Source organism: Podarcis melisellensis, assembly GCF_964234715.1.
Source record: "Podarcis melisellensis genome assembly, chromosome: 3".
Classification (NCBI taxonomy): Eukaryota; Metazoa; Chordata; class Lepidosauria; order Squamata; family Lacertidae; genus Podarcis; species Podarcis melisellensis.
In genome coordinates, this window is record NC_138530.1 from 102,700,942 (window position 1) to 102,715,472 (window position 14,531).

At 41.8% G+C, this 14,531-nt stretch overlaps 1 protein-coding gene and 1 long non-coding RNA gene across 18 annotated transcripts in view; both read left to right on the forward strand.

Moving 5' to 3' along the window:
• PUM2 (pumilio RNA binding family member 2) overlaps positions 1 to 14,531 on the forward strand; it is a 61,274-nt gene that overhangs the window by 15,479 nt on the left and 31,264 nt on the right. For 7 of the 17 annotated variants that reach the window (XM_081906023.1, XM_081906024.1, XM_081906019.1 and 4 more), the window contains 8 exons: positions 1,650 to 1,755; positions 1,941 to 2,128; positions 3,663 to 3,838; positions 5,637 to 5,910; positions 6,381 to 6,474; positions 6,944 to 7,066; positions 9,559 to 9,701; positions 13,717 to 13,855. In XM_081906023.1, the coding sequence (XP_081762149.1) occupies positions 1,650 to 1,755; positions 1,941 to 2,128; positions 3,663 to 3,838; positions 5,637 to 5,910; positions 6,381 to 6,474; positions 6,944 to 7,066; positions 9,559 to 9,701; positions 13,717 to 13,855 (1,243 nt within the window). The remainder of the gene's footprint in view (positions 1 to 1,649; positions 1,756 to 1,940; positions 2,129 to 3,662; positions 3,839 to 5,636; positions 5,911 to 6,380; positions 6,475 to 6,943; positions 7,067 to 9,558; positions 9,702 to 13,716; positions 13,856 to 14,531) is intronic. The other 10 variants (XM_081906016.1, XM_081906030.1, XM_081906021.1 and 7 more) reach the window with 4 other exon arrangements.
• On the forward strand, positions 9,708 to 12,371 carry LOC309367342. Its single transcript, XR_014167062.1, has 4 exons — positions 9,708 to 10,480; positions 10,813 to 10,863; positions 11,198 to 11,515; positions 11,656 to 12,371. It is a non-coding gene; the product is annotated as an uncharacterized lncRNA (long non-coding RNA).

A 14,531-nucleotide genomic window follows, 5' to 3' on the forward strand; every position in this document is an offset into this window, starting at 1 on the left:
ACAAATAGCACATACATTGTGGGAGAGAATGCGTTGGCAAGACTGAGTTTTTCTAGAAAGTTCATCATCTGATGAAGGATTGATTCTGTGTGTCAAGCTAGTGTTCAAAGCTATCAGTAACGTGAGTTCTTCAAGCCACAGTTTTCAAGATCCAAAATCATAGTACCATGTCTCCAAATATTCTGGTGCTTGTGGCAAAGGTGAAATACTAAAGTGTACTAATATATTCACCTTTTGCTTCCTGTTCTACACTTTTAAACGAACCTAGAGCTCTTCCTCAGTTCATTGGAATGCTTACGTGAAAATTACTGGGTAGAGGTATATCAGTTTTAAATGAGGTACTGTTAATATTGGCAAGCACTCAGAGAAAGCAAACATTGCTTATATTATGGAGAATGGCATCTGTTTCAGTTGGACACATGCACAGGGTTCCAGCAAGTATTTTTTCTTTAAACCGGAACCTTTTAATGTATTGAAATAGCTGACATATTTTCCTGGATTTAGAATTAGTAACTTGGAAACCTCATGTCTATACAGAATGATAATGCTAAATAAAGCTCAGTGTAAGGAATTCAGTGCTGTGCTAAGGTGATTGTTTTGACACCCCCCCAGCCACGTTTGGGGAAGGAGGGGAGAAAACCCTATTGTGCAAACGTAGTCCTGTTGCACAGCTTCTGCTGACAGGACTCATAAGTTTACTGCTGCCCCATATCTCTGACTTTTGATTTTAGAGACTTGCTTGGAAAGGGCTGCATGTTGAGTGCTAGCAGTTTAGATTCATCCAGGGTGATCAAATCATCCCACCCCACCCTTTTTGAATTAGTTACTTGGAAACCCCAGGTCTATATAGAAAAAGATGCTAACTGAATTTCAAATATTGCATGAAAGCCAGATCAGTTTACATACTTTTAATGAGTGAATGCTGAGAATTGCAGCCATTTGTGTATAACACTTTTTAAGACTGAGAGTAGCAAGATTTTTATAAGAATTGCACCTGACAAAGAGTAGCATAGATCACTTTGTACAAACAAGTTTTATGTCTGAATGGAAAATAATCCTTCGGAAGCAGCCTTGGCTGAAGGGACCAGTGCATCTTTATTTTTTGGAGCTTTTTATAGGTGTTACATTCTCCATGGCCCTCAGGCATGTATACTGGTGCTGAAGTGTAATACGTTTTAGACATGTTTCTGGTTTGATTTTCATTAAAATGTATTTCAGTTTGGATAGGTAAGGAACTAACCTGTAATGCTGCAGTTCTGTGCATTTTGTCCTGTTTAATTTAGATGTTATTAAATCAGGTACCTGGAGATAGGGTTGAAGTCTTAATTACAAACTATGTAAAGTGGGAATCTATGACCCTGTTTGACTCTCATCAGACTAGGCCACTAGGTCAGAGATAATGGGAGTTGTAGCTAAACTACATCTGGAGGACCACAGGTTTCCCATCCTTTTTCTAAAGTTTTATGTACTAATGCATGCTAGTACTAAATTTAGCAAGGTTCACTTATAATGGGCTATACCACTGCTTCACTCTTCTAAACACCTCCTGTTAAGCAAAGCATGCCTGTTCCACAGGTTTGTGTCAGCACCAGTTTACAAATAAACTGAAAATTAACCAGTTTTAACTGTGGTATATCCTTTTTAAATAGCTGCTACCTGCCAAAAAATTTTGGGAACCAGATGATCCAGCAAAGGATGGACAAAAAGGCATATTCCTTGGTGATGAATGGAGAGAAACTGCCTGGGGAGCACCTCGTAAGTGATGTGCATTTAAGGAACTTATGGTCAGAAATCACTTGGGAAAGAAATTACTGGGGGAAGGAATCACACTCATTATGCTTTAGTGATCTAAACAAGCTCACTGAACAAAGTGTCATTAACTTAAGTATTTAAAAACTTTATATATATTCATGCAAGTAACATTTATTTTTTTTAAACAGACCACTCTATGTCTCAGCCTATTATGGTTCAGAGAAAGCCTGGACATGTTTTTCATGGAAACAGTGAAGTGAATGCTGTCTTATCTCCTCGATCAGAGAGTGGTGGCCTTGGCGTGAGCATGGTAGAATATGTGTTAAGTTCTTCTCCAGCGGATAAATTGGACTCCCGATTTAGAAAAGGAGCTTTTGTAAGTAACTTGGTTACATCAACAAAATATTAGACCATCCTAAGCTGGATCCTCCATTATGCCGCACTGGTTCCAAATCAGTATTAATAAGAAGTTGGACTAGCAAACTTTGGTTCCCATTCTGACCTGTGGGAAGCAGTGTTTTGTGTTAACATGATTATTTCCTGTAGGGCATTTGAGCATATATGTAGACAAGAATTATGTATGCATAACCGCATGAGTCTCTGCTTGTATGAAATTCAGTTTCATTGAAATCTTTATGATTTACTTCCAAATAATAGCTGTGTTTAGAAACTCCATATGGGACACTTTACACATATGGAACAGGCTCCCTTGGGAGGTGGTGGACTCTCCTTCCTTGGAGGTTTTTAATCAGAGGTTGGATGGCCATCTGTTATGGATGTTTAGCTGAGATTCCTGCATTGCAGGGGGTTGGACTAGATGAACTCCTAAGATTCTATGTGTTCACCAGGGTATAAACTATTTGACATTTTTATTCGTATTCAGCTGAAAGTTGTATTTTATTTAACACTTCCATATTTACGGAGAACAGTCAGTAATGAAAAAATAATAGGTATGAAAATAAGTTTCATCCCACAGCTTCATGACAGTGGGTTAGATACAGAGATTCCATGAGGGGAGTTGATTTTTACCAATTTTCTCCTGCTTGTCCCCCTCTCCCAAATCAGTTTTGAAAGGTTGGCAGAAGACCTTATTGAACCTTGTGGGAGGAGGCCACAGGTGGGAGAAGGCAGAAGGTGAATCAGCAAAATTTTCCTTGCCTCTGTGTGTACGGGATTCTCTTAGATCACCAGCTCTTCCACGGATGAAAAGGGCTACACTGCTTTAGCAAAAGTTGGACTTTTTCCTTTGAGTGAAGATGCTCGTGGTTTGGATTTGAACTTCCTCTAATGCTTGGAGGCAGGATTACAGCTGAATAGAACATTTTGCCAGAGCAAAGAATCTCACCTATACACTCATGGGGTCTGGACTCTATACTGGCAGTAACTGACCAGGAATGTGTGGATAGCTTGATGAAAGAGTTGACCCATTATGTGGCAGCTTGAAAGAGGCAAGTTCCATCCCGGGGATCATTAGGCAATAGTTGAAAATATTTCCTAATACTACCAAAGAAAAATAGTTTGTTTCTTTGTGGTGTTACTTGTTTCTTATGTTGGGTGGATGCAACTTGGACAGTTGTGTAAACTTGTGGGGCCTAGCCAATTGGGAGCAAAACTCTGATTCAACTGTAATCCTGTCCTCAGATGCTAGAGGGAGCTCACATCCCACCTGAGATATATAAAAAAAAATTCATTGAAAGGAAAATACTTTTTGCAGGTAAGCCCAGCAGTTCTTTCTGTTTATCCCAGCAGTTTGCTTTCATGCTTGTTTTGTATAAGACTGAAACTTCCTCAATCAAGGTATATTACTGAGTGTTATATGAATCAGTGTGCAGTATAACATAGAATTAGATTGTTTTGTGGTGGTGCTCTTGCATTATGTCAAATTCAGAATCAAACATTCTTTTCTTCAGGGCACTAGAGAAGCTGAAACAGATGGACCTGAGAAAGGAGACCAGAAAGGCAAGGCTTCTCCATTTGAGGAGGACAAAAACAGAGATCTTAAACAAGGAGATGATGATGATGATGTTACTAAAATAAATGGCAGAGGTTTGCCAAATGGAATGGATGCTGACTGCAAAGATTTTAAGTAGGCATTTACATTTTTCTAAAGATACAAAGTATATTTTTTAAGAAATAAAAATTCTGAGTTTCATTTTCATATGGATGATTCAAGTCCTACCTTCCTATTTTGCATAATACTCAGCCTCTTGCATGCACTCTCTCTCTCTCTCTCTCTCTCTCTCTCTCTCTCTCTCTCTGAATTCACCTTAAATAGACAGGTCATCTTTAAATAGTTTAAGGTTCTATTTGTGTAGGCTATAAAACAAGTCGAAAGGCTTTGCTGTTCTAAGGTTGTCTTAAAGCCATCATAGCCAAATAAATGGCTGGGGGGACATAGGAGAGTCTGTCTCCATATTTCACTTTGGCTTGTTTGACTACTGTATTAGAAGTTTGTGGGTATGATTTTGGCCGCTCCCTGTTCAACGATCCTTCTACATGGGCCACCAGCATGTCTACTCTGTGGCAATATGCTTGACTGATCCCCTGTCCTGCTTTGCCTTGGTTTGTGCACACAAGTTGTCTATCCAGATCTTTCTATTTAATGCTCCCCAGCCAGGATCACTCTTGCTGCTTGCTTGCCTCTCTTTCCCCCTCTTCACACATTTGATGTGTTTAGATCTTCACTCGTATGTAATTGACAGGATTCTTTACCATGTCCCAAGAGCCTCAGTTGCCTTCTGATGTGTGTGCACTGGCTGAAGGAAATTTCTAGGCAGGTGAGGCAGCTTTACCAGCAGTGTCAAAAACTTTGCAATATATCTGGGGCAATGTAAGGATCTAAAAGAACCCTAGCTCCAAGGTGAGCACCTTCTTGATCTCCAGTGGGGAAATGAGTAAGAGATTTAGGCACATCTGGAGTGACATAGAGGAGGTTTGAGTTCTGTTCCTTTAAGCTAGAGACCTATTGGAGCAGGGACAGCTTTTGCCAGGGTCTACTTGGCCTCTGTATGTTGAAAAGGGCAAGAAGGGGTTATGCAGGAAGCTCTTTTGGGTGGGTGGCTGATGACAACTAGAAATAATAATAATAATAATAATAATACCCTGCCCATCTGAATGGGTTTCCCCAGCCATTCTAGGCTGCTCCCTGCAGAATATTAAAAACACGATAAAACATCAAACATTAAAAACGTCCCTAAACAGGGCTGCCAGTGGTCTTCCAGGTGAACAGATGAAGAGGCCTTGATTACAGTCTCTCTCTCTCGCTCTATACTGCAGTCTGGTGGAGTGGCTGTTGCTGGATGACAGTTGAAGAGCAAGAGAAATAGGGTGGAGTTGACTTCTCAGCAGAGCTGATAGAATAGCTCTTCTTAATCCTCCCCCTCTACGTTCTCTCTACCATCTGCACTTGTTGCTTTCCGTGTTAAATGGTGTCTCCTCCCCCCCCCCCATTAGACCACTCTGTTCCGTCCACAAGATTTGTTCATTCACTTCAGATACAGTAGTGATAAGAGCATCCTGCAACTAAATGTTGCAGAGTATCCTTTCTGACAGGAGTGCTACAATATGGGCTCAATTCACTCTCTCCTATTCCCAACTTTCTTTTCTGGTTGACTTTTAACATTCTCTGGCTCCTGAAGGCCATCAGTCCTCATTGGGCTGTTTTTGTAGTTAACCACCTGAGCTTGCTGTTATAGAGACTAATTCTTTTCGTTTCCAAACATAATCCCAGCATTTCAAACTGTTCTGTTAACGCCATTCAGCCCAGCTGTATGCTGTTCCCCCTAGATCAGGCAACTACAGCTGATACTAATTAAAGAAGCATTTTCACAAATGCTGTTGTTTAAGCAATGAAGCTGACATCTATTTTGCATTCTTTTCCTAAGCAGTCGTACTCCTGGAAGTCGGCAAGCCTCCCCAACTGAAGTAACTGAGCGTCTGGGGCCGAACCCAAGCGCTGCTGAAGGATTGGCTTCCCTTCCTAATCCTGCAACCCACAAGCCACTGGTGGAAGAATTTTCAAACTCTGAATCTCAGAATTTGGATGCTATGGAACAAGTGGGTCTTGATTCTCTGCAGTTTGATTATCCTGGAAATCAGGTACAAATGGACTCTTCAGGAGCTACTGTGGGACTCTTTGATTACAATTCACAGCAGCAGGTTAGTGTTTTTATACAGCCACATTAAAAAGTGGAACTACAACATTTTGGCAATCACAGGCTGCCACTGAAAATTGCAGCTTTGTAGAGATTTATTCCCACGTTCTTACCTATGTCCTGGAGTCATGGTTAGTTCCCAACATCAGTTCTGCATCATTGGCTGGTAGGGAAGCTAAAAATGTGATCACCTTAGGACATGGCTATATTTGACTGCATGTTAACAGTAAAAGATCAGAAGCTTGCAACACAGAGCTGCCTATTTTTCTTTTTTTTTTTACTGTAGTCCCATGCTTATTATAATGTGTAATTCTGCCATGATATTGCTTAAGAATGAATTACACCTGAATTTAAACTTCATACATAGTACTATGGATCTTGGACAATCCTGTGAATGCATCTACACACAGTTGGTTTTTAAATTCTGATGTGGGATTGTTGCTAAAATTAAAAGGTTTAAATTGTTGTTCTTAGCTTTTTCAGAGGACTAACCCTCTCACTGTTCAGCAGTTAACAGCAGCTCAGCAGCAACAATACGCATTGGCAGCGGCACAGCAACCACACATAGGTGAGACATTTTCCCAAGTTTATTTACTTAAATTTCAAGCTTAAAAAACTGGCAATGTATGATTGCTGCTTTTCTTTTAATTAAAAGCTTGCTAATTTGGGCAGACCTTTTGACAAACTTGGAATTTTCATTGCTTAAAAGTGAAGTTCTAAAGGTATAGTAATAATTTAAAAAGCTGCTGTTCTGGCAGTGTGATACATTTTTAAAAAGTATTTGGTTTTATAAATTTAGTTTTATAGAAATGGCAGCAGTAACTCAGGACTATGGTATGAATTAAAGTAGAGCATGAACCTGACAGTTAATGAGAGAAGTGAGAGATACTTTAGTCTTAATTACCTTTTGAAGCCTCTTCAAGAACAGGTGGCATAAATTTCTAAAGCTAATGCGTTTACAATTTGAATAATGTAATGGTGTGGGTTTGTGTGGTGTCTTGTTTTTGGTGAAATTGAACTTTTTGTTACTGTAACAGGTGTATTTTCGGCAGGCTTGGCTCCAGCTGCTTTTGTGCCAAACCCATACATTATCAGTGCTGCTCCACCGGGTGCTGACCCATACACGGCAGCAGGCTTAGCTGCAGCAGCTACATTAGCAGGTAAGAAACTACCATCGCTCAAGTCAATTACAACAATCTCTTTTTCTCTAGAAATTTGAAAACTTTAGTGTTTGGGCACAAACCATCAAAAACGCACAAGAAGGTTGAAATACAGTCATACCTCGGCTCCTGAATGCCTTTGGAGTCGTTCCAATTTTCGAACGTTCTTTTGGAAGCTGAACATCCAACTGGGCTTCCGTGGCTTCCCATTGGCTGCAGGAGCTTTCTGCAGCCAGTCAGAAGCCGTGCTTTAGTTTTCAAACGTTTCGGAAGTCGGACAGACTTCCGGAACGGATTCTGTTTGACTTCCAAGGTACGACTGAGAACTAGTTTAGATATAACATCACAGTACTCTTTTCCCATTTGCTCCTGTTGCCCAAGACTTGGATTTCATGTTAAATGTGAGGAACAACGATGTTGGATCAAGAATTATTCCTACTTTACCTGGAGGGGTTGTCAGACACTAGGGATTCAAACATCTATTTACTGAAACATTTTAAAAGAAATTGCCTTTCTTATGGTCTACAGCCTTTTAACTAATAACCAAGGGTGGTCATGCATCCCTCTTGAGTTCACCTTGTCACCAGTGGGTCTTGCAGATTGAAGAGAAGCATAGGGTATTAATTCCTATGTTCAGCTTGGTTTTTTTGCAGCTGAGTGAAGAGGAGCAGAGGAATTGGGAGTCGTGAGAGAAGTGGGAGTAGATATACAGTGGTGCCTTGGTTCTCAAATGGCTTAGTTGTCAAACAAATTGGCTCCTGAATGCTGCAAACCCGGAAGTAAGTGTTCTGCTTTGTGAGCATTTTTCAGAAGCCAAACGTCCGACATGGCTTCCAATTGAATGCAGGAAGCTCTTGCAGCCGCGCCTTGGTTTTCGAACAGTTTTGGGAGTTGAACAGACTCCTGGAACGAATTCAGTTTGAGAACCAAGGTACCACTGTGTACTATACATTTGGCTCTGAATAGCTTTTTATTCTGGCTTGAATAGCTAGTAGCCCTTAAAGGATGAGGAGATGGCAAATTGTGATGGCAACAGTCTGTGATATTCTCATGGATGTGCAAATCTTTCCCTTCTTAGAGACTTAAATAGCTACCTTAAGGCATGGTTTTGCTACCTGGGGGAATTGGCATGCTGTTCACCCTGGGCGCGAATAAGGCATTGTGGCAGATTGCAAGGCTGATTCTACTTCTTAGCACTTTGAGTCCATGCATGCATGATCCAAACAGTTTAGAAGATATATAAAATAGCTAATTTTCATAGTACCACAGCCGTGAGAGAGCATGTGAGAACATTTTTAAAATGCTCTTGTTTAGGAGTGATCTTTTAAAAAATTGTGCTGATAATCATAAATGATATGAGAGGTTTTGTGGAATTTAGTAGAGCTCTGTTTGTACACTACCACTATCTTTGGACCACAGGTTGTTCCTGTTAACGGTCTTTGCATGTCTCCTATATACCACATGCAGTTTCCCCCCTTTCCTCACTCATGTTACATGAGTTCTGGAGCTTGTGTAACTCTGAGAGGAGAAGATCTCTGAATTGTTGGGGTTCTGTGTTGCACTTCCAATTCAGATACACAGTAGCAACTTGGCTTACGTTACCCTCGGGTAACGTAAACTTTGGATTGCGAAAGCGGCAACCCCAGAAGTGTTTCGCCGCGCACACATCCTCAGAAGCATTCTACCACACTGCATGCATACGCAGAAGCTCTCCCTCTGGTTGTGGAAACCTGGATCTGATCAGAGCTCTGTAACAGATCCCGTCCACAACCGGAGGTACCACTGTACTGAAGATGAGTGAAGTAGCATGTTCATTAGTTCTTACAGGGATGGCTCTTTAGGGCTCCTGCCCCTGTGCAGAAGAGGATTATTTCCAATATATTAAATGGTGTAGGTTGTTTTTTATATATAGGAAGAAAGGTGTTAGCTAAATGGTAGCTCTTCCACTATTGGTACAGTGGTACTTCAGGTTACATACGCTTCAGGTTACAGACTCCGCTAACCCAGAAATAGTACCTCGGCTTAAGAACTTTGCTTCAGGATGAGAACAGAACTCGTGCTCCAGCGGCACGGCAGCAGCAGGAGGCCCCATTAGCTAAAGTGGTGCTTCAGGTTAAGAACAGTTTCAGGTTAAGTACAGACCTTCGGAACGAATTAAGTACTTAACCCGAGGTACCATTGTATACCCCTTCTTATTGGTCTCTTTGCTGTGCTTGCTTATTTCTCTATGGGAAGGTAATTCTTTTCCTCCCTCTTCTGATCAGAGGGTGAGAATGGTCCTCTTGGAATATTTACAGGGAGGGAGGGGGAAAATCTGTCCTGAGGGAGGAGTTCTGCTTTCAGGTATGTGTGCAGAGATTCCCTTTTTGGCATAGGATACTGGGTTTGTTTATACGTGTGGTTTTCACACAACCAAGTTAGCACTGATCTTGAGGCTTTTGAGGAGAGACTGTAAATATTTGCGTGTAAAGCCATTTGTTTTGTTTTGTTAGGGCCAGCAGTGGTCCCTCCTCAGTATTACGGAGTTCCTTGGGGAGTGTATCCAGCCAACTTGTTTCAGCAGCAAGCAGCAGCTGCAGCAAACAACACAGCCAATCAACAGGCTGCGTCACAGGCACAACAAGGCCAGCAACAGGTAAGCTGGGTGGACACACCTGAGGAATTAATATATCTGTCTGCTTATGCAGTTTTATTGAATGCAATGCGTATTGTTGAATAAAAAAATAATGGTATACCTAACAGTGCACAGTTTGTGTGTTTGCCATGCTGGACAGCAGTCTATTCAGTCCATAAGCTTAATGTTGTCAGTGTATTTCATTATCAAATCAGCAGACATCAGTTCTCTGAGGGATGAGGGCAGCTCATCCCTCAGAGATGGGGGAAAGCCTCTATTCAGGTTAAAATTTGAGTTTGCCTTCTGAACTACAAAGGTCAGTTTAAAGTTTATAACTTGAAAGACAGGCCTCTCTTTTTGCTTTTTAGTTGGCTTTGTTATTGGGGTAGGCAGGCTTCATCTGAGTTAAGTGTTGCGAGTTTGCCTGCCAAAATAACAGCAACAAGTCAGCAAAGCCCAAACTGAGAAGGGAACAGAGAGGCCAGTATGAAACAAGCTGTCAGGATGTCTCCTACTGAAACCTTCCACCTGCTTAAAACATTAGTGCTGGCTCTGAAGGGAAAAGCCTCCTCCTGTTGACCCCATCCCCACTTTGCCTCTACCCACATATGTCGGAAGGAAATGTAGTTGAGGAGCATTGCCCTCAGGACAGCTGAGTACCACCACCTCTTTTTCATGTCCTGCGTGGACCAGAAACTGTGTGTGCTCTGCCACTGCAACTCTCACTTCTCCACCTAGCAAGGACCACAAAGCAGTCTGTGTCAGCAATGCAGTGGCATAATGCAATGCAGACATCCTAGGTAGTAGGATTATTACTAGGTAATAATAATAATAATAATAATAATAATATATTGTTTATACCCCGCCCATCTGGCTGAGTTTCCCCAGCCACTCTGAGCGGCTCCCAATCAAATATTAAAAACAGTACAGCATAAAATATTAAAAACTTCCTTTACAGCCTTCAAATGTATTTTAAAGATAGGATAGCTACTTATTTCCTTCACATCTGAAGGGAGGGTGTTCCACAGGGTGGGCGCCACTACCGAGAAGGCCCTCTGTCTGGTTCCCTGTAACCTCACTTCTCGCAATGAGGGAACCACCAGAAGACCCTCGGCGCTGGATCTCAGTGTAGGTAACATCTTCAAGGAATCCTGAGGACAAAGCTTGGGTTCCCTAGAGCAGTGTTTTTCAACCACTGTTCCGCGGCACACTAGTGTGCCGCAAGATGTTGTCTGGTGTGCCGTGGGAAAAATTGAAAAATTAGAAAGATTTAAAAATAAAGTATTTTATAATTTTTCATATTTCTGTTTACTTACTATTTCATAATAAAGTAATTATAAAATACTTTCTTTGTGTTTATTTGATTCCTATTCAAGAGAATTACTTTATATATAGTCAATATAGGCACAGAGTTAACTTTTTAAACATTTTCTAATGGTGGTGTGCCTCGTGATTTTTTTCATGAAACAAGTGTGCCTTTGCCCAAAAAAGGTTGAAAAACACTGCCCTAGAGGGAGGCACATCTGGAACCCAAGATGGCCGCCACTATTAATTTCCTGTGCAGAAATACACTCCTCCATCCACAAGCCGCATAGGGGAAAGACCATTTCCTTTATCTCTTTAAAAACTACATTCCCAGAGTATGCAGTTGCTAGGTGCAATCGGGGTGGCTGGAACATGGAAACAGGCCTATCTTTACAAGGTGGCAAGGAGTCTAGCTTGTCTCCTAGTTTTGAGTAATATACAGTGTTGCCTGGTTCCTTGGGTAACAAGAAAGGTGTGATATGGAGTAGTTGCAAGAGCCACTACGCTAAAAAGAATCTGTTAAGCCAGTGGTTCTCAACTTGTGGGTCCCCAGATGTTGTTGGACTACAACTCCCATCATCCCTGAGATCTGACCTTGCTAGCTAGGGGTGATGGGAGTTGTAGTTCAACAACATCTGGAGACCCACATGTTGAGAAAGGCTTTGTTAAGCTAACCATGTACGCCTTGAGAAGGGGCACCATGTTTAGGAACTTCAGAACACAATATAACAAGTATTTATTTTGGCAGGGCCATCCAGATTGTGGGAAAGCTGCCATATTGAACAACAGTGGATTTCTGGCTAAAAGCATTCTTGGGCAGTATTTGGCTACGTTTTACTTAGCTAAGAGCTAACCCAGTAAAATTAATGGACCTAACTTAGTCATGTTTCTTAAGTTCAGTGGTTACTTCAATTGCATACCATCCCATATCTCATGAAGCACATATGAAGCTTCAGTGAGCAGAGATAAGAGTTGGATGACTTTCTGGACAATGAGTTGCAATATGTTCAGTAATAGTATAATAGTAAAATTATCTCAACTTGCAACATAGTGATACTAGTGCTATGCTTTGCTTACAAGCAAAATTGTCCTTATTTAAATTCATTAAGGATATTTGAAATGAAATAAAAAAACCCCTTAGTTATACATTCCAGTGAAATTTGCGTTTGACTTGGATATTTAGAGCAAAACACGGGCAATTGCAGGGTGTGTTCTTTCGATAGCAAAATCAGTACCAGAATGTGGAACCTCTGTTTACGAGCATCTCAGAAGTCGAATGCTTTGGCTTTCTAATGCCAAAAACCTGGAAGTAACTGCTTCAGATTTTGAATGAATTTCGGAAGCTGAACGTCCCACGTGGCTTCCATTTTGAGTTTCCCTATTTTATTGAGGCTTCCGCTTTGGTTTTCAAACGTTTCAGAAGTCGAAATGGTCTTTTGCAATGGATTAAGTTCAAAAACTGAGGTTCCACTGTACCTTGCTCACTACAAGGTTCAAATTGAAGCTTAGGAGCACAGCCTGGTTCATACTGAATATGCTTGATACTGGTAATACAGTAAGGAGCCATGGTTAAAGGCGGTAGTAAGAATTTTCATAAGCGGAGAGGCACTGGTGAATGGAGTATGTCATTGCACGGTCGGCTAACAATCCCTTAAATACATTTTAGGGCTGGCAAGTGCTGTCTGCAAAGGTTTGAATTCTAAATAGATCGCTAAACTCCATAATTACAGTTTAACAGTAATTGCATTTTAAAATGTTCAGTATTTAAAATTTGCAGGCTGAAAGTGGGTAGAAAGACTGTTAAAACGATAACCTCCTCACCACACTTAACCTACTAAATGTCTCCACTTTAGGTTCCTTGCTATTTTTAAACTACTTTTCAGTGTTACTGAATTACAAAAGGCCTAGCACCTTTCTTGTGTCAAAATTCTTCCATTGAACTAGTCTATGCCTGCTTACTTTAACTTACCGTATTTTTCGCACCATAGGGCGCACCGGACCATAGGGCGCACCCAGTTTTTAGGGGGGGAAATCAAGGAAAAAAAATTTCCCCCAGCCCCAAAGAGCAGCGTACAGGCTGCGCACAACCTCTCCCTGCCGGAGGGGTTTCACGCGGCTATGGCACAAGCCAAGGCAGCGAGCAGGATGGATCCCGCTCGCTGTTTTGGATTCCCCTTTAGCCCCGTGCAGCCTTTGCCTCCCGGGAGAGGCTGCGTGGGGCCAAAAACTCCATAGCCCCGTGCAGCCTCTCCTTGCCGGGAGACGCTGCGCAGGGCTTTCCTGGCTTTACTGGGAGGTGGGGGGATTCACCCACCTCCCGCAAAACCGGCAGAAGCCGTGCAACTCCTTTAAAGAGATCACGGCTTCTCCTGGCTTTTCTGGGAGGTGGGAGAAGGGACTGATGCGGCCAGTCAGTCCCTTCTCCCTCCTGTGGAAAAACCCGCAAGAGCGCACGGAGCTTGTGTGCAGCTCTTGGGGGCTTTTCCCGCCTGCCTCCCCCCTGCATTCGCTCCATAGGACACGCACACATTTTCCCTTGCTTTTTAGGAGGGGAAAAGTGCGTCCTATGGTGCGAAAAATACGGTATTTATACACTGTTGTTGGGGGGTGTTGTTGTTTTTTAAAAATCACCACCCCAAAGTATGCACAACATGTTCCAGCGTTTTTATGCTATATTACCTTTTTATACTTCACATTTTAAGCAATTAGTGTCGCCATTGGTCTTTTGTAGGTTCTTCGTACTGGAGGAAGTCAACGTCCTCTAACTCCCAATCAGGGTCAGCAAGGGCAGCAGGCAGAGTCACTTGCAGCAGCTGCGGCAGCAAATCCAACTTTGGCTTTTGGTCAGGGTCTTGCCACAGGCATGCCAGGTATCTAATGATGAGTTAAGGAAACTAAGAATGAGTTCAAGCTAAATATCCTAAAAATCCTTCTGTGTTCACAGTAATAGACTGCTGAGATGCAATTTCTTTGTAACATGTTTTTTAAAGCTTCGGTAAAAAATTGAAATGTGACTTTCATTAACCGTGTTTACAGCTGGCTGAAGAAATGTATGTACAAGATGGGGGAGAATAATGTAGGCTGCTTCCAGCCCCCTTAACGTGAAGTGGTCTGTCTGTGCCCTCTCCATGGGAGAATTAAATCAACTGTCCAGTGTTAATCTCTTAATTATCACACCTTCAGATTATCAGGAGTAATAATGACTTGTATTTTAAGAAACATGAGTGGCATTCCAGTTGTGCAGTGGCACTTTCCCATCCCTCCTTCGTGCTTCAGCCCCTCGCAGCTGCCAAAAATTTACTGCTGAGAGTTATGAGAGAGTTATGGGATGGGATCTGCTGAGGTGAGGGAGCTGCAGCTGGGAAGGAAAGCCAGCTATTAGAGAAAATCTCCTCGTACAAACAGAAATGCTTTCCTTTTGTGCAATGAGCTGTTTGGATCCAAGGCATTGTAGTTTTTGTGTGTATCTTACTATGTAATATTTACTGTTTGTGAGAATATGCAACACACAGCTTAGTGTTTTGTTAGCAGGTTTTTGGTGTTGAT